General features: G+C 37.5%; 3 protein-coding genes and 1 long non-coding RNA gene across 4 annotated transcripts in view; all 4 read left to right on the top strand.

Moving 5' to 3' along the window:
• The first annotated feature begins 1841 nt into the window (after window positions 1–1841).
• LOC114158135 (fatty acid-binding protein, brain) lies at window positions 1842–3446 on the top strand. Its single transcript, XM_028039408.1, has 4 exons — window positions 1842–2021; window positions 2163–2335; window positions 2708–2809; window positions 3177–3446. Exons 1-4 carry the CDS (start codon window positions 1949–1951, stop codon window positions 3225–3227), a joined length of 399 nt encoding a protein of 132 aa, XP_027895209.1. The 5' UTR covers window positions 1842–1948; the 3' UTR covers window positions 3228–3446.
• A 761-nt stretch (window positions 3447–4207) lies between these two features.
• Window positions 4208–11582, top strand: smpdl3a (sphingomyelin phosphodiesterase acid like 3A). Its single transcript, XM_028040207.1, has 8 exons — window positions 4208–4422; window positions 5131–5344; window positions 6542–6686; window positions 7284–7380; window positions 8388–8551; window positions 8625–8805; window positions 9216–9340; window positions 9941–11582. The coding sequence occupies exons 1-8, from the start codon at window positions 4329–4331 to the stop codon at window positions 10244–10246; spliced, it is 1326 nt and encodes a 441-aa protein (XP_027896008.1). The 5' UTR covers window positions 4208–4328; the 3' UTR covers window positions 10247–11582.
• A 2771-nt stretch (window positions 11583–14353) lies between these two features.
• On the top strand, window positions 14354–19724 carry LOC114158576 (uncharacterized). Its single transcript, XR_003598431.1, has 2 exons — window positions 14354–14728; window positions 18598–19724. It is a non-coding gene; the product is annotated as an uncharacterized LOC114158576 (long non-coding RNA).
• A 3737-nt stretch (window positions 19725–23461) lies between these two features.
• LOC114158575 (clavesin-2) overlaps window positions 23462–25413 on the top strand; it is a 38303-nt gene continuing 36351 nt past the window's right edge. Inside the window, exons 1-2 of the mRNA XM_028040209.1 lie at window positions 23462–23936; window positions 24053–24644. Coding sequence (XP_027896010.1) covers window positions 24256–24644 — 389 coding nt within the window. The 5' untranslated portion in view covers window positions 23462–23936; window positions 24053–24255. The remainder of the gene's footprint in view (window positions 23937–24052; window positions 24645–25413) is intronic.

Below are 25413 nucleotides of genomic sequence, written 5' to 3'. Positions count from 1 at the left end.
CTTGAAGATTTGCTGGAAATGATCACTGCTGCATAAAAAGCGAATAGATCCTATTTATAATGTTTCTCATGAAACAATAGTGACAATGTACTTTATATTTGATGAACATTCCTGAATATTTTTTCAAATGTTGATTAATCAAACTTTTTTGTCCTCTTTATGATTTTATTCTTAACAGTTAATTAACAATTAGACAGAAGCTGAATGTTTGTGTTCAGATTCCACTGATATGAATAAGATTTCTGCACAGAAAACATCTGAGTGAGAAAAAAAATCTTTCCTTTGGTGAAAAATGTGCAGTTAGAAACAAATCTGTACTGGGATTTAAAATAAAATATTGTTTTCATACTATGTGAAAAAAAAATACAAAAACCTCCTTGATTCAGTTAAATATTTGTCTTAAAATGAAAAGCAGATCGAAATTGTTGCACCCTATTCAGTGCCCACTATTTACCAGAAGGGGGCGCTAGAGATCCTTCATCATGTTTCTGCCGCATTTCTACATTTATCCTACTTAGAAAACAAAATACAAGTTTACCACTGCCGATATCTGATAATGAATCACATCCCTGCAAATAGTATGTAATGCATAAGTATTCATGTTTGCACATACACACATATGATGAAAGCAGATAACAGACTTCCAAAATACCCCAAAGTTATACTATCTTATTTTCTTTAAAAATAATTAAACAACTCTGGTATTTCTGTTGAATTGCACCACATTTTCATACTTTTACAATTCGGATCATTAGTAAATCAGAGTAAAGGATTCTTTAGCAACTAGCAGGAAAAAAGTAAAAGAGAAGACACTAGAGGAGTTAATAGTAAAATAAATTGAAGAGAGATGTTAAAAAAATGAAGTCAGGAGGAAAAATATATTAAAAAGAGTTTTGTTGCATTAAACTGAAGGATCTTTTTCAAATAGAAATTTTCTTCAAAGCTGTAGTTACACATACAGAGAAAAATGTAAAAGGTTTTCTGAAATACAGTCAGTTTGTTTTCTTTCTGGTTTTACTAAGGATTCCAGACAGGCAGCAACTATTTTCATATATTTTAGGAGCAAATGTTTAATTTTAACTTTTATTATTATTGTCATGAAGTTCTAGTTTTAAGAAAAAAAAAGTGAAATTCAGGCTGGGAAAAAAACACGACAAAATGTGTTTTCTTCCTTTAAGCTTTTTTTTCTCTGGTTCTTTAGAAAGCTAGCTGTGTTCGGTCTCTAACACGGACGTATGCAGACATTTACCCACATTAATTAGTGTGTGTGCATGTGTTTGCGTTCGTGTGTGTGTGTATGAAGAGATTGTGTCTGGAACTGTGCAGAATAGCGTTCAAGCAGTTCAGGACAATAGGCTGTCAAACAAAGTGATTCTGCCTGAGCGCCGACCCCCTGCAGGAAGCATTCCTCACACAACCAACGGTCCGACTCCTAAAGGCCACAAATGGATGAAAATGCCCAAACTCCTTAAAACAAACATGAATCAGTTTGTGTCTGATCTGATCTGATACAGATTTACATTCAGTAACACCCAAAAAACTGATCTGAGCTCAAAGTTAACTGTAGTGTTTACTTTTCCCCACTAAATATTTTCTCCTATTGATCAAAGCAGAATTTGATATACAGATAAATCTGCTCCTTTTAAATGTAAATCTGTTTCGTGTTTCTAGAGTATATACACCCAAGTGACTAATAAAAAGAGTAATTGCATCATTAAACAGACAAATGGGCTAATTCCATTTTTATTTTTTGCTGAAAGAACTTGACCCAATTTAACAGCCAATCACAGCTCAGTTAAAATCTCCTGAGCCAATGCGATGCTGGGCACCGCCCACATGTGTGCATAATAATAAGAGGCAGGATGATAAGTGTGTGGAGTAAACCTGGAAGAGTTGCAGCTTGCTCAGTGTGCTTTGGAGATAACTCTGTCCCCTGCAAACCTTCACCATGGTCGACGCCTTCTGTGCCACCTGGAAACTGGTCGAGAGCGAGAACTTTGATGAGTACATGAAAGCACTTGGTGAGTCAGATTCTGTCTTTTTTGATCCTTATTATGAGCAAGTACAAAATAAATCTATGTTTTCAGGTTATTTTTGAATGCAAACTGCACATTTATACTTAAGAGGTTTAACAGAATCTCATACCTGTTTCTCTTGCTCAGGTGTGGGCTTTGCCACCAGGCAGGTTGGTAACGTGACCAAGCCGACCGTCATCATCAGCCAGGAGGGAGACAAGGTGATGATCCGCACCCAGAGCACCTTCAAAAACACCGAGATCAGCTTCACGCTGGGGGAGGAGTTCGACGAAACCACCGCCGACGACAGAAACTGCAAAGTAAGAGCCCAGAAAACAAAACACAAACTGCTGTAGTTCATTCTATTCAGTAAGTTGCAGTAAAATGGAAATATATTCACTGTCTAAATATGAGCAACTGAAGCAAACAAAATATGTTTTAAGATCAAAAAACTATTTATGATTAATTTAAAGACACTAAGGATTTAAAAACAAGCGTAAAACTTTTCTGCAAACTAAAAAGTTGAATTTTTTTTATAACTGAGTGAAAATTAGTGTTAGTTTATGAGAAATTGTGTGATTTTTATAACTGTGAAATTACTTAACATCTTAAACTCTGCAGAAAACCCAGCAGCTTTATTCTGGTTTATTCGAGGATTTTTCACACTGTAACTCTTATTTTATTCCTTTTAGTCCACAGTGACTCTGGATGGGGACAAACTGGTCCACGTCCAGAAGTGGGATGGCAAAGAGACCAAGTTCGTCAGAGAGATCAAAGATGGCAAAATGATCATGGTAAAGACAACACATGCAGTTCATATGCATGTGGACTTTTATTTATTTTATCTACCAAAAAAAGCTTAACACAGAATTTTGTAAAAATGTTCATGTTCTTCTAAACATTGTGAATTGTTTTTCCATGAACAAACAACAGTTTATTAAATATTGGAAGTATGAATTTGGTTATGTGCACAAATTAATGACACTTAAGCACAAGTGGAGCAAAACAATTGGCAGCAAAGAATAACACTAAATATTATCAAACATTCTTCCTTAATGACTGCATCTAAAATTCTTTTTTATGATTGTTTGTCTAAACAAAGTGTATTACAAATCAAAGTTTTTGCTAATAAAACTTTATCATTTTGTCTGTTTTGTGCAGAATTTGACCTTTGAAGACATCCATGCGGTGCGCACCTATGAGAAGGCATGAGAGCTCCAGCTGGCAGCACCACGAACCGGCCAACCCGCCTCCATTTTATAATTATTGTGGACTGTTTGCTCTTTGCACTTCATTCTCCTCCACATGTAAAAGATCTGCAAGCTGCACATGTTTTGTAAAATGTTTTTTTTATATGAATACATTTCTGTCATGACAAATGGAACGACTTTGCAACTCTGTGTAAGACCTGAAATAAAGAAATGAAACGTCTTGTGTTTTCATGTGTGTATTGCTTAAAATAAATGATTTGATACAAAAAGTTTACAATATTGCACATCATGTTTTCTCCATGAGGGAATAAAGTTAATCCAATAACAAAAACACAGATTTTTCTCATTGCAAAATAATATTAAGCTGTTTTTGTAGCACGTTTTGAAATTCTGAAATGTGAAGCACTCAGTTTAGAAAATGTCTAACGCCATTATCGGCCACACCCTTTGACATAGGGAAGGGTGGGAGTGAGGATATTTTCTGGGATAATTAAACTTCATGCATTACATTTTAATTACGAACTTGGGGACATTTTGAATGAGTTTTGGCAGAAATGTTCCTCTGACTGGATTTATTCATGACTAAATGCTCTCCTTTTTTATTTCATTTAAATTTTACTATAAATCAAATTAATAATTTTAGTAGAATATGTTGTAATCCCAAACATAATCAGTGTTTAAATAAATTACATAGGTGACAAGAAGTTTTATTAGAATGAACAATAAAACAGAAATGTATTTTTAACATTAAAAGATCATGAATCTAGATAAATCATCTTTGATGATCTAAATTAGATTAGTGTTAATTTATTAATTTATTGACCCCCCCAAAAAAAAATAAAATGTACTTTGCTAATTACAATCATAAACAAATATGGTATAAAAGACAAATTACTGTCTGGTTTGTTGTCATTGCTGGAGTTGTAAACACAGTAGGTGCCCCTATTTTACTCCTCCCCCTTCAGATCTAAACCAGTCAGCTGATCAGCTGATCGAACTACTTCCTGTTTACTTCAGAGAAGTGACCGGTTACTTTAGTTCAGCTACTGTACTTCATATAAAACCCATGTAAAATACTCGGTTTTGTTTCTGTCCTCTCATCATGGCTCAGGTTGTTCGTTTCTTTCTGCTGCTGCTCTTCGCAGCGGCTCCGTGCTCTGCTGCTCCGACCGGAAGCAGCTACCTGTCAGGAACAGGTGAGTGGAAAACTCACGTTTTGTCAATATGCAGAGAATCACGCAGATCTAAGTGTACAGGAGGGGTTAGCCTGTGGATATTAAAGTTTCTCTTTGCGGTTTTAAACGGTATGAAACGCAGAGTTGCTAGCTAAATGAGTAAAAGTGGATATCTATATAAATATGGCGATAACTGGCTCATTACTCACTTGCCGAATTGTTAGAAAGGCTCTAATAATGTGTACCAAAAGCTACAATCTGCTGTAGAAGGTGAATATTTTGTTCTAAAAGCAAATATGTAAGAATTGGGAGAGTTTTAAACGAAGTTCTGCCTGAGACGTCAGACTTCCACTTCTGCTGCCCTAGAAAACACAGTGATAAAGATTGATTTTTTTTTTCTTTCTGAGGTGACATAACCATTGTAACTTTGACCAACCGTGTGTGTGTGTGTGTGTGTGTGTGGTGGTGGTGGTGGGGGGGGGGTTAAGAAAATGAAAGGAGAAAACAACTCTTGGATAGTGTCTAACAAAACAGAAATTACATTTTTAAATTTTTTATTAAACTAAGAAAAGTGAAATAGAGAATATATTGCCAGTTGAAGGGTTTACAGATAAAACAATGGGTCAGTAGGACGAAGGAGTCGTACGTTTCAGGATTTCATCACTGTCACTGTCTGATTGTGATATCTCATTATTTCTATTAATATGATCCAGTGTCCTGTTTTTCCAGGCAGGTTCTGGCACATCACGGACCTCCACCTGGACCCCAGCTACCACCTGGCCCAGGACCCCACCAAGGTTTGCTTCTCCTCCAAAGGAGCCCCCGCCACCCAGGCCGGTCTGTACGGAGACTTCCTGTGCGATTCCCCCTACAGCCTGATCCAGTCGGCCTTCGCCAACATGGCGCCTCTCACACAGCCGGAGGACTTCATCATCTGGACCGGGTCAGTACAGATAGAAAGTGACTCCCAATGATGGAGGAAATATTGGTTTTGTGATTTCTTTTGTTATAGTTCTGTCCTTTAGTGAGTTTACCTGGAGGTAAAATTGTGCCGAACATTGATGATGTTGATATTTGTCAGCAATAGAAGTAACCAGTTTACTAAAACAATCAGCAGTTTTACATTCTGTTTCTTTATTTCTGTTGTGGATCTCACATAAACTTCTTTAAAACAGATAAAAATGGTTCTGGGGTTCTGGGAATAAATGTGGTTTATTCTGAATGATTTAATTGCTTCAACATTTTCATGTAAATTACTGTGAATGAAGAGATTACAGGCTCAGTATTTAAGTTGTTTATTAGCCCATCAGTCATTGTAACTGCACCATAAACAGCCAGTTTTCAGTCAAATAAAACTGCAATGTCAGTTTTGCAATTAATAAACACACCTGGGAACTTTAACATCTGTAAAAGTAACAATTCACCCTCCAACATTGGGAAAGTAATTAAACTCTTGATCACTTCAGATCCGTTTCTCAGTTCATGTGTAGTTGATCAGAAATGCTGCATGGCTAAATGGTTAAAGATTTGCTTTATCTTAGTTTTTTCTGTACAGCAGTCTTTACTTTTATACTGAAAAGAAACACCAGAGAACAAACATTTTTCAAAACCTACTTAACGCCGTTTTCACTAGGGAACTCTACTGATATAATAAGGAACAGAGAAAACTTTAATGTATGACTAAGCAGAAGTATCACTTCCTTCTGTATTGTCTGGATTGAGACAATAAAACCTCACAATGTCGTCCTTTTTATTTTATGAATGAGTTAATCTGTAACAAAACATTTAGTATTTATAAATAAACATTTATTATTCTGTTTATATGATAAAGAAAGATTAACTCATAATTTTTTCTCTCTACTAATGTTCTCGTGTTGCTTAGAAAGTTTAGCTCAGCATTTTTGTTTTGTTGTGCATTTCTGTAACAAAACTAAATGTACCATGAAGAGGAACTATCACTTCCTCTTTGCTGAAGATAAAATGACCTTTGATGTACTCTTTAGTGGTTTTTTATAAGGTTAATGATTTAAGTTTGAGCTATAAATCAGTTTAGATACATTTCACAGGTTTTTTTGACCCAAACGGTTAATGACTTAAGCAGATCTACCAGCTCAGTGAGCAGGTTTTCTTTGTCTCACAGGGACAGTCCGCCTCATGTCCCTCCAGATGAACTGTCTACTGACTTGGTGATCCAGGTGATCAGTAACATGACGCAGACCATCACTCAGCATTTCCCCAACCTGACTGTCTTCCCTGCACTGGGAAACCACGACTACTGGCCACAGGTAACCACGACTACTGGCCACAGGTAACCATGACTACTGGCCACAGGTAACCATGGCGCCTCACAGAGAGGAAGGCTGAAGGATGACGGTGTAGCCCAGTCATCACCAGGCTGTGGATTCAGGTAGCCCTGAAGAAGGGGAAGTTTTTTTTTCTAATTCGGAAATCGCCCCACTTAGCTAAGGTGTTCCCCGAGGTTGAGTTTTGGGCCCAGCTTTGTTTGCACTGCTGCCTTTGGGGTCATTTTTTCATGTCACAGCCTTTCACTTAACTGCTTTGCTGATGACTTACAGATTTATCTGCCCCTAAAAGCTGGAAAAGACTAGTTTGACTGCAGTTTTACTGCAATGTCTCATAGATGTCAAACAGTGGCTGTGCCTAAACTTTTTAAAACTGAATGACAATAAAATAGAGATTATCTTTTTTGGCAACTTTGTTACAGTTAATTAAATCTGTAACAGAGATTATATTAACATTGTTATTATTAACATAACCAACTTCGATTTTGGTTATGTATTTGTTTATTTTGTTTTAGAACCAAGCCAGATCAGATTAGGACGTATTTATTCTCACCATGGCTGTATGTACTTATTATGCAGGACCAGATGCCAGACTCGACTAACGACATCTACAAAGCAGCTGCTGCTCTGTGGAAACGCTGGCTGGAACCTGAAGCTCTCACCACTCTCTCACAAGGTGCGTAAAAACCTTCCACACCAACCAGGATGTTTTAAATGCAGCTGCAGCTGGGAAATGGACCAGGCTGTGAAACTGAGCTACGCTTCTGCTTCATGTTTTTATTAGATCCAGTTCAGTTCAGTTTCACTTTGGAGCCAGAAACCAAAACAGATTTAATCTCAGAGTAAAGCAGTCGAACTGAAATCATTTCTGATCTCTTCAGATCAGTTTATCAGTTCAGGCTGATTAGAAATTCTGCATAGTTAAATATTTGTTTTATCTTATTTTTATTCAGTAAAGTTGTCTTTACTTTTATATTGAACATTTGACTTAAAAGTCAGAGGAAATCTGGCTACATTTGGTTCATTTCAATATTTTTTCATGCATTTGGAGAATATACTAATTAGTCCATTAAAGGATAAATTTGTTTTTAAAATGAGCAGTTTTTTTAAATGTCCATACTTTTTTAATATAAATGCATTTTGGACAGCTGTGGTGTTTTGCAGACTTTAAATTAACCAAATTAAATTAAACGGTATAGTTTAGATTTTGCATTATTATGCAGGAAATCTGCATCACTTCATAAATGTTTTGGTATATTTAGCATGAATTAAGTTGTATTCTTATAGGCCTCAGAAGTAGCCAGGAAAGGTAATATGACTGTAAATATTAGAACATACAATGTTTGCATCTTCTATTGGATGGTCATTTTGTGTTTTAATCCAAATGCACAATTTTTATTATGGTTTGAAATACCAATTAGTCATATTCAGATTTTTTTAATTTCTTGATGTTTTGCAAAAATCAGCAAAATTTTAGGACAGAAAATCAGCAAATCTTAAGTTTTGAGAAGCAGCAGTAAACCTGCTATTAGTATTTGGTATCGGTGCACATAAAATCACATGAACATTTTGCAGTTTATACTTCTTGCCATTTGAATTTATTGCTTGTTTATCACTAATAGATTCATTTTAAAGGTTTGTTTTCTTCTGTTGGTTGTTTTGTGATCTGATTCGTTCCTGCAGGTGGTTTCTACTCCCAGCTGGTAAAACCGGGCCTGCGCCTGCTGAGCCTCAACACCATCCTGTACTACGGACCTGATGAAGTCACCATCAACATGACCGACCCAGCCGGGCAGTTTGAGTGGCTGGAGAATACTCTGGAGAAATCTGCTCAGAGCAAAGAAAAGGTTTGAACTCTGACCTTACAGCCGGTGTGCTCAGTCAGTTTAATCCCTGCAGTTTAACGTTTTTGTCCTGTAGGTGTACGTCATCGCCCACGTCCCGGTGGGATACCTGCCCTTCGTCGGGAACACCACCGCCATCAGAGGGAGCCACAATGAGAGGCTGGTGGCCATCTTCAGGAAGTACAGCCATGTTGTTGCAGGGCAGTTTTATGGCCACACCCACAGAGACAGCATCATGGTGCTGCTGGATGAACAAGGCAAGAAAAACCAGCAGAGTGGACCTAAACACGCTGAACGTTACTTTAACTGACCTCACTGTTATTACTGCAGCCTGTAAGCTGTTTGATAACCAAACCTGCTGTCTAATTTTAATGGTTTACTTTAATATCCATCTCATTATGAAGTGCAACACATTGCATTAAGATAACTGATGGTTAGTTCTGCTGTTTTGAGATCGTTAAAGCAACTCTCAGTTATTCCCTGAAGCTAATCTGTTTACTGTGATGCAGTATTACAGCCATTATCGATCAAATTAAATAATTATGTGGCCACAGAAGAGTAAATCTGTGATATTTGCATTAAATTGGGAATAACATATAAGTGAGTTAATATTTAAATGGATATTTATGGTGTTGTTGTGACAGTATATCTGGTTGTGTTTCTGCAGGAAATCCTGTGAATTCTCTGTTTGTGTCGCCGGCTGTTACACCCATCAAAAGCTTTTGGGAGCCGTATTCCAACAACCCAGGTTTCCGCATGTATCTGTACAACAATAAGGACTACAATGTCATGGTAAGACGGTTTTAACGAACTAAAAGCTTGATTTTATTGTTTGCTTTTATCTCATACAAATAGCACAGATTTAATAAGCATATAATAGTATTCACATCATTGTTTTGGAAAATGCTAAGTCTCCATATTGGGGGTAAAAAAGGATCTTTGATATCAAGATGAAGTTTCTGTATCAACTTTAAAGCCAGGCAGCGAAATGACTTGACTTTATTAAACCAAATGAATTTGGCAAAGAGTGAAGAGGACAAAAAATTATTTATTGTAACAAACAGTTATAAGTCTCTTATTTCTGACTCCTAGTTCATGTATAAATCTGTTCTGCTGAGCCTGATGCATAAAGAACTTCATACTGATTGTTTTGTTATTTTAGCAAAGGAATTAAGGATTTATGACTTATTTTCTTTTGAGCAGGTATTCTAACCTATTTAAGCTAAACCTCTAATGACCCTTCCTCTCTCTGTTTAAAGAGCGAAGCTAAATGTGATTTTATGATTAATCACGGTGCCAATCAAAACACAAAACCTGGTTCTGGCTTTCAAACTGGCTTTGCTTTCTTTCTTTGTCTCTCCTTCTATGCGGTTCTTTTCTGCCCCTCTGAAGGATATCTGGCAGTACTATCTGAATCTGACGGAAGCCAATGAGAAACAAAGGTCCGACTGGAGGCTGGAATACATCATGACCAAGGCTTTTGGACTGAGCGACCTGCAGCCGAAAAGCCTGCTTCAGCTGGGCCTGAGCTTCATGCTGCCGCAGAGCAAAGCCTTCGATAAATACTTCACCCACTTCATGGTCGACTACAGCAACAGCATCGTCTGTGATGGAAGCTGCAAGGTCCGCCAGGTGTGTGCCGTTCTCTACCTGGACCAGCAGTCGTACTCCAAATGTGCTGCCAGTGCAGACTGGTAGCAAGTTTATCCTCAGGAAACTAAAATCTTTAGCACGTTTTTGTATCTGCTGGAATCAAATAAAAGGGAAATGTTAAACTCTGCCTTCACTGAAACCATCAGGATTTTATCCAAACTGGTGTTTCAGTTTTATGTCACTTTATGCTTTACTTGATGGATGTGGAGAATCATATTTTTATGATCTGCATAAATGCTAATATAGTTTGGAAACATAAAATTAACAACTGATTGTTTCTATGGTTACTTTTTCTGTTTGACTTTTGGTCAAACTGATCATAAATAAATGCTGTTTATGTTTTACAAACTGATTATGTGATATGTTGAGCAGCACAACAGTGGAACTACCTGATATAATTATTTAATGATGAATGTTTACGTTTCATGACCAAAAACTGTTGTTGCATATTCTATAAAACCAGAAGATGTCATGATGTATATTTTAGTCTACATTCCTCAGCGCTTTTTAGATAGATTGATTTTATTTTATTGATTTAAAATGTGTCAAAGTGCAATTATAATCCCAAAATGTGTTGCTACTTTCTGCTGGATTCCCACAGTTTCTGTTTCCATGGAAACTAAATCTAGTATTTAGAAATAATTTGGGTTAAGTACAAAAAGTGTTTTCAAATGTAGAATTTTTCTGATATTCTGAAAATATCAGAAACTCAAACTTTCTATGGATAAGCTGAATATCTGAAATTGAAATTTTAATTAAAACTATTTAGCAGTCAATAAAGTTAGTTTAAATATTTGCAGAATAAATAATTTGTATTTTAAGAAAAATATATATATATATTTTATTTTAAAGTTTTTACTCGTTACTGGAAACATCGGTAAACCAAAAAAATATCTTGCTCAATTAATGAATCATTTTTTTTCGATAGGTGATTGTAAGTGCTGCCTAAAGATAAACAGAATTATTTACAGATATAAATACATGATTTTCTGTTTTTGTGAGTGCTTTTGGTTAACCCTTTCTTGCACTTCATCATTACTATAAGAAATGCACAGTTTGTTTGTGTGTCATCAGGAATGTGTTTGTGGAGAATTGAGCCTGTATCTAGGATGGGAGTTCAGTTGATTCAGGATCATTTAATGGGAGCAAATCGTGTTGTTGTTTGACTAAATGTTTGTTTTACAGATGCCATGTCATAGTGAGATTTTTGTTATCTAAAACTAATTAAATGTGAATCTGTGTTTTAATACAAACAATGTTTATAAATTTCATTTTCTGCTTCATCAAAACTAAACAGAAAACGTGTTAGATGTTGCACAATAATGGATTTATTTTGTTTTCTGCATATTCTCTCTGAATAAAGAGAAACATTTTGTCTGAGCAACGTTGGTTTATTTATAGATTAATTATCCTTAAAGAATTATAAATAAAATTAAGTAAAAGAAGTTTCCTCTAATTAACTATCACTTGGTGACCAGGCAGATTGGTGATTCTCACTCTTGCAGCACTTTTTTCTTGCAAGAATGAGAACAGAAAATAGACATGCTCAGTGTCTGATCTGTTGTGACTAGACAGAGTTGCTACCTTCTTATACGAAACTTATCAACGTTTTTCACAGAGAGTCTGGGAACCAACGTTTCTGGCTCAGGAACGACTGAGGCCTTAGAAATCTTGAAAATGGAGGAAAATGGAGTCCCAGTAGGATGAAAATATGATAAGCCTCACATGAATAAAACCGTTACTGCATTGTTCCTCCGGTATACTTTGTGTTCAAATGAGTTATTTTGAAAAATTTCACTTAAAGACTGAGGAAATAACAGTTAAAAGTTACAAACAGAAGCAGCACGGACTAGTTTCCCCCTGCTGGAGACGCAAAGCAACAGCAGTCAACACCAGTTGACCGTCAACACTCAAGTTCATTCCCTCCCACCACCCGATCTTATTCTTCTCTTGTTCAAACTTTCTAGAAAATCCCCCGCGTTTCTCAGCCACCAACTGAAGAATTTGACCCTCACCTCCTTCCCATCACCCTCCCGACTCTTTTGTCCCTTTTGCCTCGCTCCTCTAACGTTGAGTGGACCCGAACCAAAGTGTCCCGCACACTGCCTTTTTTGTGTGTTCAAATGCATCAGCTCAGATCACCAAAAGCTGGATGGAAAAAACACAAAAGTTTCCCATCTTTCAAAATCACTTTCTAAAATTAATGTAATTCACTTTCTGATGGGACGTAGCAAAGGTTAGCTTTGCTGCAGCCATTTTTTATCCCTCAGTTTATTTTATCAATTAAGACCCATTTAAAATTTGAAATTTAGGTTTAGAACTTGAGTTAGTATTTGTTCAGATATCCTCGTGTTTAAAGAATGAACTACTAGGTTTACTAGTAAATTAAACCCACAGGACTTTGGGAGAAGATTTTGTTTGGTCTGGTTTTTTATTAACCGTTCCTGAGCCTCAACTCTGTACTTGGAGAGTTTGCCAAACTCTTTCCCCTCATGTGCCCCTTTGCCTTTATTATTCCTGTCCATCCCCGGCCTCCCTGCGCTCAGTTCCTGTCCAAATGTAACCGTGGAGACTAAGACGGTGCTAGGAATGGCAATGCAGAGGACTCCATCACCATAGTAACAGGAGCAGAGCTTCCAATCATGTGGATCCATCGCTTCGCTCACTATTATTAGCAATCCTTTCAACTCCAGAGCAGTCACACTGATGAACTGTAAACCATGTGTGAGTAGATGAGATTTCTGCTGCAGATTATGATGGACTTTAAGCTTCATAAACTTATGAAATGTTTGCTGTTCTGTTCTTTCCAGTATTTTATGCACATTTTATGTAGCAGCCAAACTACCAAAACAGCATGTTTCTTTATTAATGTAGTAGAGACATAATTATTAATATTATTATTATTACTGAGCCTTTAAACACAAATGCAGCTAAAACTGTGACAGATCACTTGTTTTTGTTCAATACTTTGTTTTTTGTTTGTTTGTTTGTTTGTTTTTCCACAGTTCCAAACTTTTTAAAGGTCTAATTAGTGTCAGTTTTGGTTGTGGTCAATATGGTTCACCACCCAGGGCTTCATGTTGTCAGGGGAGGCTGCATGGGTAACAGTGTCTGCGTTTCCATTACAAGTGTGAGTAAAACTTTGTCTATAGTCCACTAATGTTGAAAAAACACATTTTTACAATTGTGGTGTTTTCATTAAAGAAACACAATTAAAATCACACCTGAATAAGTTTGTTCATGCAATAAGTCATAAAACAAAGATGCCATCATCCTCCAAATACTCCAACCGTGCAAATTTTTCTCTCAATCAAAATTATTTGATTATTCGTGGATTTCAGTTATTAGGCGGTTGTGGTTTCTAACCGCACCGAATACCGGAGAGCCACTAGATTTCTATTTAAACTACATAAATTCATTCACATGCTAATTTAAGCTCAAACAGACAAGATAAATATAAGGAGACGAGTATTTAAATACTTTCAGACGATTGCAGTTTTGAAAAGTCTTCATTGGTGCCAATACAGAGCCTTTTCCAGAAACAGAAATAACTAAGAAAACGGTTAAATATTTCCAAGTATTGTTGCCGACACTTAGCAGTGCAAGAAATGACTGAATCCAGTTGTTGAAACATTGTTTTTGGTTGACAGACTGTCTGACTGGTTTGGTTTGGCTCACTGACCCACATGTTCAAGTTTGCATAGATTTCTGCTTTTGTTCTGGCCGACTGGTGGAGGCCCACACCAGTTAATCTGAGGATTACTGTCAGGACAGTATAACCGTCCAGCAGCCCTCTCCTGGGGAGCAGGAATCTGGGAGTCCATGCTCCACATCACCTTTGTCCAGCTAAGATAATCCCTTTCAGCATCTCTAGGTTTGAAGAACCATCTCTTTAAGAAGCTTCTGCATGAATATATATTTAATTTTATTATGTTTGTTAAAGGCACATTTGTTTTCTGCCTCTGAAATCTCTTCTTGTGAAATTGTATTGATTATATGAAATTAATTTCTTTTATTTCAATGGATATCTGTAGCACAAAAAAGTTAATTTCCTCTTGCTGAAAGATGAACTTGATCATTTACATTTTTCCTGGTTAGGAGCCCTATAAAGTTTATAAACTAGTTTAATTCATTAGTTGTGATTTGGGGGATTGTCTCTGTGTACTTTCTTATGTACACATCACTCTTTACGGCAGAGCAATTAGTCTGAAATTGACATGACGCAACGCCGGCTCCGCCCCCAGGCGGAAGTAGAGCGAACCTACAAACAAACAACGTGAAGGCACAGGAAGTGAAACTCAACGCATTACACACGACATTTTTTGAGTCAATTTTGCCTTATCAGCCAACACTGAGGCAATGACGAAAGACAAAAATATTCTCCAACGAGTTGTACATCAGGTCGTTAAGGTTATTTGCGGGAAACGGTGGAGAATCAACTTTAAACCAGAGAATGAATGAGGGTCACAAAGTCTCCCATGTGACTGTGGACGATGATGAGTCAGACACGTTTTGCGTACAAAGCAAGTGAGTAATGACTTAAATACTTCGAGCCTGTGAAAATCTGCCTTTAGGTAAATGCTTAACAATAATTAGCATAAAAAGGTGTTTAAATGTGAATATGCAGATACTGCAGCACATGTTTTCATGCTGCCATAAAGCTAGCATAGGAATTTACACACATAAAATCAAGCATAACTACATTCACTTATTGATCTTTGATTTGACTATCAATCAGTGTCATTAAAATGGGATGTTTGCTTCCAGTTACCTTCTTACAGACGAACATGTAGAGGTTCCCTGCCGTTGATCAGTTTCTTTCAACGGGACATGGGGTCGAAGGCCTTGGTCCATTTCTTGCATTATTCCAGACGCCGTTTGGGTTTAAATGGATATTCCGTCCTATAAAGGCTCAGTGTGACGGCTGCCAGGATTACATGTTCCCCACTGACAACCTTTGACCTTTATTTCATATTATTTTGCTCGAAATCTCTGTAACCGCAGCGCGTTACCAATGACAACCCCGGCGTCCTGACTTCCTGTGCTACCCGACAATCCGTCCTACCTTGTGGTAATGCGCATGCGCACGCTGACAAAAACCGCCTAGAATGATTGACAGGTGACGTCATGCCCATTGAGCGTAAATAGCTATGCTTCAGGAAAAGTCCTTGCTATTCCAGTATTGAGAAATATAAAAATCTCCAGATATGCTGACTGATGATTTTATGATGTGATTTGATTATTCTCATGATGGCATTTGACAAAATATAATGTTTATTGCTTTTTTCACAATTGGTGACTGTATGAGGTTTTTCTGATGTGAAGCATTTTGAGTTGTCTTGTTGCTGAAATGCACTTTAAAAATAAACCTGAACTTGATAGAACAACGCAGGTTCCACACAGGTTGATATCTGAATTAAATGTCCTATAAATTAACTTAAATAAGCATTAACCTTTGGAGCAAGTTAATGCTGGGAGATAAATGTTAACTTTGTTGTTAAGACCTTTGTCTTAACCATAGAGATTCAAACACTGATAATCTGTTGCTTTTGCTTTTGGACTTGGTGTGATAATTATCACACAAAGTCAGACAACTGGCAAATTAGAAAAGAAAATGTCAAAGTATGGCCAAGCTATACTTTAGGGGCTGATGCCTGCCCTGTTTGGAGTACAGACTGGTTCTGACCAGAACCAAGAAGGCAAAAAGAATGATTTCAAAAAGAAAATGTAACTTAAATTATCTTTATTTGAAATGTTATGTTTAGTTGTTGAGGATTAACTCTCCTCCCTTACATTTTTTTCAGATTTAATTTTGAATCTGTGAGATGTTTTGTAGTAACTTTTAATGCCAGATTTGCATGAACAAATCAACATCCATGCATGTTGAATGCTATTAGTCACAATATTAGATATTCTACCATTTATAATTTGACTAAATTAAAATAAAAAATAAAAATTTCCTTGCCGTTTCTTTAATCTTTACCACTCCATCTTTAAATATCTCTGACAAATCATGCCATGCCTGCTCTTTGAAGTGAAAACTCAACCTTTACTTCCAGGCTAAGTGATACAATAACAATGCAGTTTTTCATGACAAAACCTAACTGGCATTGCTCTGTTTCTGTTCAGGGCAGCTAAACATAAGACTCCTTTCATGGCCGGGGTGTCCTGCCTGATTTTCTGTCCCACAAGTCTCACACAGTCCATAATGGAGCGAGATGGAGACAGAAACACAGGGATGGGGGGTCTCTTTAGTCTCATGCTTCAGTAGTAATTTGTCACCGGCCATGAATGGCCGCCTTCATCAGTGAGGGAGACAAGGCAAGGAATTTCAGGGTTGTGTGTGTGTGTGTGTGTACACTAGAGGGGGTCAGCCTTTAGGTTGAAGTTTGCTCTCAGCCCATTTGTAGCCCAGATCTGTGGGACCACCATAGGCAGGTCTCCAGGAGCCAATCAGACGCCTCAGAAGCCATTACCTCACTCTGGTGGCGACTGTGCCAACTTGGAGCAGGAGCCACCAAACAAAATGCTAATTTAAGAAAAAAAAAGAAAGTGAGTGTGGCAGAAATACACAAGTTGAGCCCTTCAATATTTCATTTATGTCTCATATCTAAAAGTCTAGGTTAGATATTTATATTCTGTTTTTACTAAAAAAAAAACCCTGTGTTTTCATTGACCATATAATTGTGGAATTTGACATTTTGAAAATAAATTTGCTTAATGGAAACAAACCAATTGTGAAAAAACTCAGGTTTTTTGCTAAAAACATGTGGAGATAGTTTTGTGGCCTTATTGTAACTGCAATGAAAACGTTTGATCAACAATCGGATGTTTCTAATAGAACAAACTATAATGAAGGTGACAGGAAGTAGTTGGAGGATGATGGTGTTTTTATTGAATTATCGCGTGTACTAACCTATTCACGTGTGATTTTAAGTATGTTTCTTATCTAATGGAAACACCACAATTATGAAATAGTGTTTTTTGACATTAGCTGAATAGAATATTGACACAGTTTGGCAAAAATTCATAATGAAAACACAGCTAATGTCTAATGTTTTATACGTTGTTGTGCAATATGCATCTATTTTCTAACATGTCAAGGCTTTTATTTATTTAGTAAGTTAATTTACTTGTTTACTGACTTTCTTCCCTTCTTGCTTGTATATCTATTTACCATTTGTCTTGTTTGATTTATGAGGTGATTATTTACTCTTAATTTGGTTTCCTGCTGGAGCCCATTTTGCCTGGGCAGACGGCACCAGAACCGTATATCACCACAGACAAAAACCCATTTCATGATTAGAGAGGAATAGACAGAAATACAGACAGCAACAATTCAGTTTGATTAAAAATTCTGACAGCATCCCACAAAAGATGTTCTAGAATGGTTTCTTGCTTCATCTTTTGGGAAGACATAGTTTAATCAAAGACAAACAGAAAACCCAGAATTTTAAAAGTTTTGCTTTCACAGACTGAAAGGAATCCTGGTCAAAATCATATTTAAACATAATTTTCTGGAGCGAAGCCAGCTACTGCCATCCCGACGACACGGTCACGTCTTCTATTGTCTCTAATTAAAATTTCACCCAGCAACACCAGTTGTTCATTTCCCACTGGAGTAAATCTTTTGAGTGGAAACACAAAGCTCTGATTGTTCCTGCATGGATGAATTTATGAATGGGCACAAAAGATGGTGGCCAATCAGAAAAAAGTGTGTCATTTCACTACAGTGGTGAGAAACTGAATGAGATGAAAACATGAAATGTAAATGTTTCCAAACCATCAAACCTGCCATGATTATTACGTTTTATTTCTCAAAATTATATATATATATATATATATATATATATATAAGCTGTTATGTGAACCGATATCTGAAAATGAAGAAAACAACAAAATAAACAAAATATGGATGTTTCTGCATCTCATAAAGCAAAAACAAAAGTTTTGTCTGCATGAAATAAAACTGATGAACATATTAATTAGCCAGAAATGCCATCCTGGAGCAATTCAGGACTCTTAGGAAGGGAAAATGTTTTGTTATAAGTGAAATAATCTACCAGTGGAACTAGTACTTTTCATGAATATTTAGGGATTATTGACTTAAAATAAACTCCTATTTCTTGCTGAAAAGTTAGTTGTGATTTAGTTTTGTCAAATTTCAAATGCATTAAAATATTTGTACTAGAAACTAGATGAAAATACTTGGTAAGATTTTTTTTCTTTTTGCAGTGTGTGACCAGGACAATGTTCTGATTTATTGTCATGTGTTTGAGTTTTGTTAACCTTATTGTGTTTTTTAATGTGGTTTCACTCAGATGGCATTAAGGTTTAGGAGAAAAGCTTTTTTTTTCTACCTCTCCTCACCCCATCTTGTTCCTCCTTCTTTCCAGGAACCGTCCAGCCTCCTCCAGCCCCTGACCCCCCTGTCTGCTCTGCTTGCAGGGGTCAGTGAGTTTCCCCTCAAAGAGGTTAGTTAGTGTTGGAGCAGAGGGTGTGGCATGTTGGCCTGCGTCTTTGATCGCTACACGGCTTACAATCCATTTTCTTCCACCTGATGAGCTTCGGGCTGACCTCGGGGTCCAACACACCTCATGTGGAGAAACATTTCCACAGAGAAATCACCCAATTTTCCCCAATTTTGTTCTTCTCTTTGATTTTTTGGGGGGAACTTTTTTTTTTTTTTTAGCAATCTGTTGAAATCTTATTTTCCTTCATCTCATCTAGCAGCTTATTGTCACAAATCTGTTCCACCTTCAGTTTCAGTTTGTAAATATGATAAAAAGACTTAAATGCTGCAGCTAAAGACTGACCACAGTCTGCAAACCAAATATAATTAGGCTAAAACAAATCCACAATGATATTAAAACCCAATGTTAGAGTCCAGCACCTGTGGATTTAATCAGTTATATAATACTGACCCTATTAACCCTCCTGGTTTTAATATTCCTTAAAACCAGATTGACTGATGATAAAAATGAGGTTTTTGCAGGATTGAACCGTAACAATGCTGCCACCTGCTGTTTATGCTGCTGTACTGTTTCTGCAGATTAAACCTCTCACTTCATGAATTTAAAGTCGCATAAGTATTATGAGCTTAATGGGAAAGCTTGTGGCTTTTATTTCAGGATAATAGTATTCAAGCTATTGGACGTATTTAGGATTTATATCTCTGTAAAATGTTGGATTAGATTTTAAAGCTCAGTTTAGATAAGATTTATGACCTGAGTTATAAACGGATAGGAATGGAAATGTTCTTTATTAATTCAACATTAAAAAGGCAGATAAGGAGGCTTTTTGCAGGAAGTGGTTTAACACTGGGCTGCATAAATTCCCAATAAAAATCTGAGACATCATCATTTTTAACAATTACATTTATTTCGTCCTGCCACAGAGTTACAAAGAAAAGTAAGAAAACTTTAGATTTATAAATCTAAATACATCTGTTATTTATTCACAGAATACAGAACTATAACAGATAATAAAACATTTAATCGGTTTATTTGCCATATTACCTTAAAAAAAGACGTGGCAGACAGAAACGTCGAGTAAAGACGAACTGACCAGCAGGTGGCAGTGTAGGATTATGGTTCTTGTTTCTGTTGTGATTCAGAGAATGAAAAAAAGTAAATGACACAAGCAAGTAAAATTTCCACACTTCTTCACCTTTTACTAAACTTTCTATGAACTCACATGTTGGAAGCAGAACTGTGAGGAACCAGATTCTTCAGCTGTGATCTTTAGTGGTTTATCCTTCGTACACAAAACATCCAGAACTGTTTGACTTATAAATGTCAAATCAGTTTTCCTCCATTTTTCTAGACGTCACAACAAAACATTTCTGCTTTAAAGTTTCTTTTTATTTTGGTCTTAATTTTGTCTCAATTTTGAGTTTTTATTAAATGTAAACAATAATCATCAAATTAAAAAAATAACTATTTAACGAACATAATGTGAATGAAGCCATGAGTTCCACATTTTAAATTCCTGAAATTAACTTTTTATGAATAACCATATCTATTAAAATCTCCTCTGTATTATAAATGAACTGGACGTCACTGAAACATTTTTCTGACATTATGTATGAAATACGATTTGAAACTTGATTTATTTCCTCCTGCAGTTTAAACATGTAGAAATTAGGTAGATTTTTTCATTTCTAATCAGACTTCAGAACAAGGCTTGAACATGCATTATAGATTTGTCTCTTTCTTCCCTGTGATTGTTCTGTATTAAATGGGTGAATTACTCTCCACCTCATGCAGGTAAAGATGGAGGAAAATCCCACGACTTTGAATAGAAATAACATGGAAAATTAATGGAATAATGAAACTGAACTGATATTGACAGATTGAATAAAAATTAGACATTATCTTTTGTGCAGATCCTTGTTAACTTTGAATTTCTTGGATTGCAACTGTTGCTGTTTCATAGTAACTAAAAGCTTTTGAAATGGCCGCCACTCTTTGGCCTTTTCTGTGACTTGCCTTGAGAAAATGTGGTGCTGCTGCAGAGCTTCACTGCTTGTTTGAGCCAGTGCTGCTGTGAGTGGGAGGTCATTTCATTTGGATTTCACTCAGACAAATTTACTAAGAATTAATTTCTCATTTAACAGCTTGAAAACATTTCCACTGCTAACTGAGTCTGGATATTGGACACATTTCTTCCCTCATGCTGAATTCAGCGGTGAACAGAAACATTCAAGGGTCAAGGAACAAAAATCAGAGAGCAAACATTCAGTTAATAAAAACGGGCAACAACGCCTGAAAAATTTATCCATTTGCACTTCCTATTCAGGATTGGTTTTCTGCTGAGATCATCTTCTCTGGATAAACTCAGTCACGTCATAGCCAAACTTCAAACAGGATTTATATGCTGGTATTGATCTGACCATAAGTTCTGAATCTTTCCTCAGACCCCAAACAGCTTCAACTGTTTCCTTTAACTCCACTTTATCCAAAAAGGTGAATCAAGTTAGGCTTTGCAGGAAGTCATGCTCATATCTCTGTATTTTCAGGGGTTTTTTTCCATTGACCATGGATTCTCTTTGTGTTTTCTCAGTGTGTTTTGTGGCAAACTCTCTGAAAAAACCCAGAGATAATAAAACTTTTTCACTGAGGCGTTAGATTCACAAATATGCAAGAGGATCCAAAATCCTAAGAGACACAAGTGACTGCTGGAAACACAAGTTGAACTGGATTTAAATGGGTAATTAACAGGAGAATGTGTGGAAATCAGGAATATAAATAGCATCAGGATTGATTCCTGGATAGGTAACAGGTGTGCTGATTAGCTGATGGAAAACAGCTGAGAGGAGTGAAAATGTGAAAAGTACAACTTCAAGAAGAGGAAGAAAGTAAATGGATTGGGAAGCTTCAATCATATGTTATAATTAAACATTTATAAACTATATAAAGGACACAAAGTTAGCTGACAAAATTTGATTCTGTTTTTTAGTTTTACTAAATAAGGACATTTGAAGATAGAATTTGTTGATTATTCACTAGCTGCCAATAAACTTTATAGAAGAACTTAAATCAAAATAATAATAAACACAAAAGAAAAAACAACCTTTCATATCGTGAAAGGATAAATCAGGAAAAAAAACACTTTCCAACTTTGACCTCAGCTTGAAAGATTTTCATATCTTTGATTTTTGAAAGACTCTTCATCTGCACTTTCTTCTCTATTTTTCTTTATCGGTACATTTCTTGCCCTGCTGGTCAAGTAATGTTTTAAAGTTGCCCATATTCGTGTTTTAAAGCAGTTAAACAAACTTCAGTGCACAAACGTTCAAGATTTAACCCACTTCCTGACATCAAAGCATCAGAGGGAAAATCTTCCACCAGCTGAACGTTTGAAGTTCAAACTTATGGAAAAAACTCAGGAATACATTAATCAAACATCTACTGGTTCACATCTGTTGTGATCATTTAAAATTGTGTCATGATGTATTTTTAGCTTTGGGCTCTATATGCTGGGATTGTAACTAATCTTAAGGGGAAGAAATAAACGGCTCTGTGTTTAGAACAACGCAGCAGAGAGCTTCATTTAGACTTTATTTACTCCAGATTTGTCTGGACTGCTGATTTAACGGGCAGCAGTGAAGCTAACTGAGCTGAACGCTGCACCATTTGCACTGACACAGAAAGCCGTGATGGGAGATAATCAGGCGGATACAAAAGAAATTAATTCAGCATTTTAAAGTCCAGCTGTCTGGTGGCTGCTGAGCAGGTGTCAGCTCCTCCCCCTTCCTCCTCCTCCTCTTCCTCACTCTGCCTTTCAGTCACACACCCCAAACCATCCGGCTTTCTATTGTGGCTGCACATCTTCATATTCATTACAAATGTTTTGCTGTATATATTTCATAACAGAGCAACCTGCATATTTCTGGCTGCAAAAAGTGGCTCTTCCTCCCACATCCTTTGGTTCATTTTTGGTTTTTTCTCTATTCAAAAAAAGATTTTACTTGCACATAAAAGTGAAACCATTCAGGGACTCCTTCAAAAATTTAAACCCCAAATCATTTTGGTAAAAAAACAAAAGCTTTAAAATTCCCCTGAAAGACTCAATTTAATTAAGTTTTTGATTTTGCTTCTGGAAAATGATCAACGCCACGTCTTCCTCACACACTTCACACTTTAACTAATGGAACTGATGCAAACTGAGAACAAATTATCCACAGGGAGACTGTTAACTAATTATGACATTGCAGAAGGTAAAAAAGGGTTGAACACAAATGCTGCACTTTTCAGAATTGTATTTGTAAATTTGTTGAACAATCCAAACTTTCCTCTAACGTGACATTTACCACGTTAAATTGCAATAAATGCTTTGAATTGTGTACATGTATGATGAAACATGGACAAGTTCCAGTGCAGTGAATATAAGGCTGTAGTTAGCAGCACTTAGCAAGTAATGAATTAATGTATTTTAAAAGATGAATACATAAAACTTTAAGCAGAAGAATATAAAGCCTGAAACATGTTGAGAAAACTGGATCACAGAAAGGTGAGAAAAGGCCACAAATTCTGACTAAAGTCCATTAATTTGAGCTTTATTTTACTTTCTAAATTATAAATTTTTTTATTCATCCTCCATCTAAGCTGTCTCTCCATCCTCGTCCTCTTTCTCCTTGCATCCCGTTTTGGCATCTCTCTCTCTCTCTCTCTCTCTCTCTCTCCTCTTTTCATCTCTCACTCCTCCCACCTCCTCCCTTCCCTTTCCACCCCCCCCCCACCCCCACCCCCACCCCCCACCCCCTCGGTATCCACACACCGAGCAGAGACTCTCTGGATGTCAGTCACTTTCAGCGAACAGACGGTAATCCCCCACCTCATCCACCCCACCCCTCTCCAAACAGCAGCAACCGGAGGCAGGAGGGGGGCAAAACCACACGGGACACCTGTACACTACCGGATGCCTCCCCTTCTGATTTCTTTCACTTTCGCTCCCAGAATAAGCGGCGGATTTGCGCTTTAAACCGCGGATTCATCCAGCAGCAGCTCGCAGGAGGTCCGCGGATGGAGACGCGCTTTGAAGGCGGAGGTCTGCTGGTGTTCACGTAGCAGCGGCTGCAGGGTCGTGCCGCATTGTCCGGCCGCTTCGAGCGACGCTCGGGGAGACGGGGATGCTGCCGTCGTCAGTGAGTCACAGATCGGGAGAGAAAGCGCGGAGCGGCTTTGACATGGAGGCGAGCGGCTGTCGCTCAGGCCACCCGGATCAGCAGCAGGTTGGTGCAGCCTGAAGCTCCCGGCGGACGTCGCTTCATCATCATCTGCATGCTGGGAAATTATAATAAAGTTCAAATCTTGTTTTGTTTTTTTTTAAATGATTGTGTGCGTAAAGTGAGTGGCCCATATGCAGAAAATGCATCACAGAATGAGAGCAGCGGCGGCGTCTGTGCCAGTTCAGGGTGGATTACGTGTTCAGAGCAGCAGGCCTCCATCTGAAGTCAGCCACTGATCACTAAACGCTCTCCGTCCACTTCCCTGCCCTGTTGCTCAGCTGGTTCACCAGAACCCCCCACGGAGGGACAGCTGTTGCAAACAATGACTCACCTGCAGGCTGGCCTCTCTCCGGAGACCCTGGAGAAGGCCAAGGTGGAGCTGAAGGAAAACCCGGAGACTCTCCACCAGGACATCCAGGAGGTCCGGGACATGATCATCACCCGGCCGGACATCGGCTTCCTCAGGACAGACGACGCCTTCATCCTCAGATTCCTCAGGGCGAGGAAATTCAACCACTTTGAGGCGTTCCGGCTGCTGGCACAGTACTTCGAGTACAGGCAGCAGAACCTGGACATGTTCAAGAACCTGAAGGCCACCGACCCGGGCATCAAGCAGGCTCTGAAGGACGGCTTCCCGGGAGTCCTCTCCAATCTGGACAAATACGGCAGGAAGATCCTGGTCCTGTTTGCAGCCAACTGGGACCAGAGCAGGTGAGAATTATTTTATGTTTTTATGTTTTTTTAAGAAATTAGGTCCGAAATTGTTGAAAAGACATCTGTGTTTGTGAAACCGTAGAAATGAATGAGTGAGGCTGGAGGAGCTGTCCGTTCAGCACCACTCAGTCACTAAGAAACACTGCAGCAACCTTCTCCAAACAGCTGTGAAATATTAAATATAGTCATTTTAAAACGGGTCATAAAATGGACTGATATGTTTGGACACTTTAACAGAGATGGACGAATCCGCAAAGATTTAAATCAAGGAAGAGAAGAAACATGTTTTTACTCAAATAAAAGTAAAAATCATGCAAGAAATGACTGAAAAGAAGAATTTTGTAAAGAGTTTTGTAAAAAGGCAACTCATGTACTGAATAAGAAAGATTAAAACAATCATTTAATATTTACAAATTACGTAATCAGAAAACATGACGTGTGGAAATATTGATATTTTAGAGACCAACATGAAAATAGTTCACATGAATAACATAATTACAAAATTACAAAAAAATGTATCATGTCCTTTCAATGGCTGCACAGTGGCGCAGTTGGTAGCACTGTTGCCTTGCAGCAAGAAGGTCCTGGGTTCGATTCCCCGTCCATCTTTCTGCATGTTTCTTGTTCTCCCTGTGGCTTCCTCCCACAGTCCAAAAACATGACTGTTAGGTTAATTGGTGTCTCTAAATTCTCCCTAGGTGTGAGTGTGTGTGTGTGTGTGTGTGTGTGTGTGTGTGTGTGTGTGTGTGTGTGTATGGTTGTGTGT

Source organism: Xiphophorus couchianus, chromosome 15, assembly GCF_001444195.1.
Source record: "Xiphophorus couchianus chromosome 15, X_couchianus-1.0, whole genome shotgun sequence".
In the NCBI taxonomy this organism is placed as follows: Eukaryota; Metazoa; Chordata; class Actinopteri; order Cyprinodontiformes; family Poeciliidae; genus Xiphophorus; species Xiphophorus couchianus.
The sequence above is the reverse complement of the archived record's forward strand: the minus strand, read 5'-3'. Positions and strand labels throughout refer to the sequence as shown.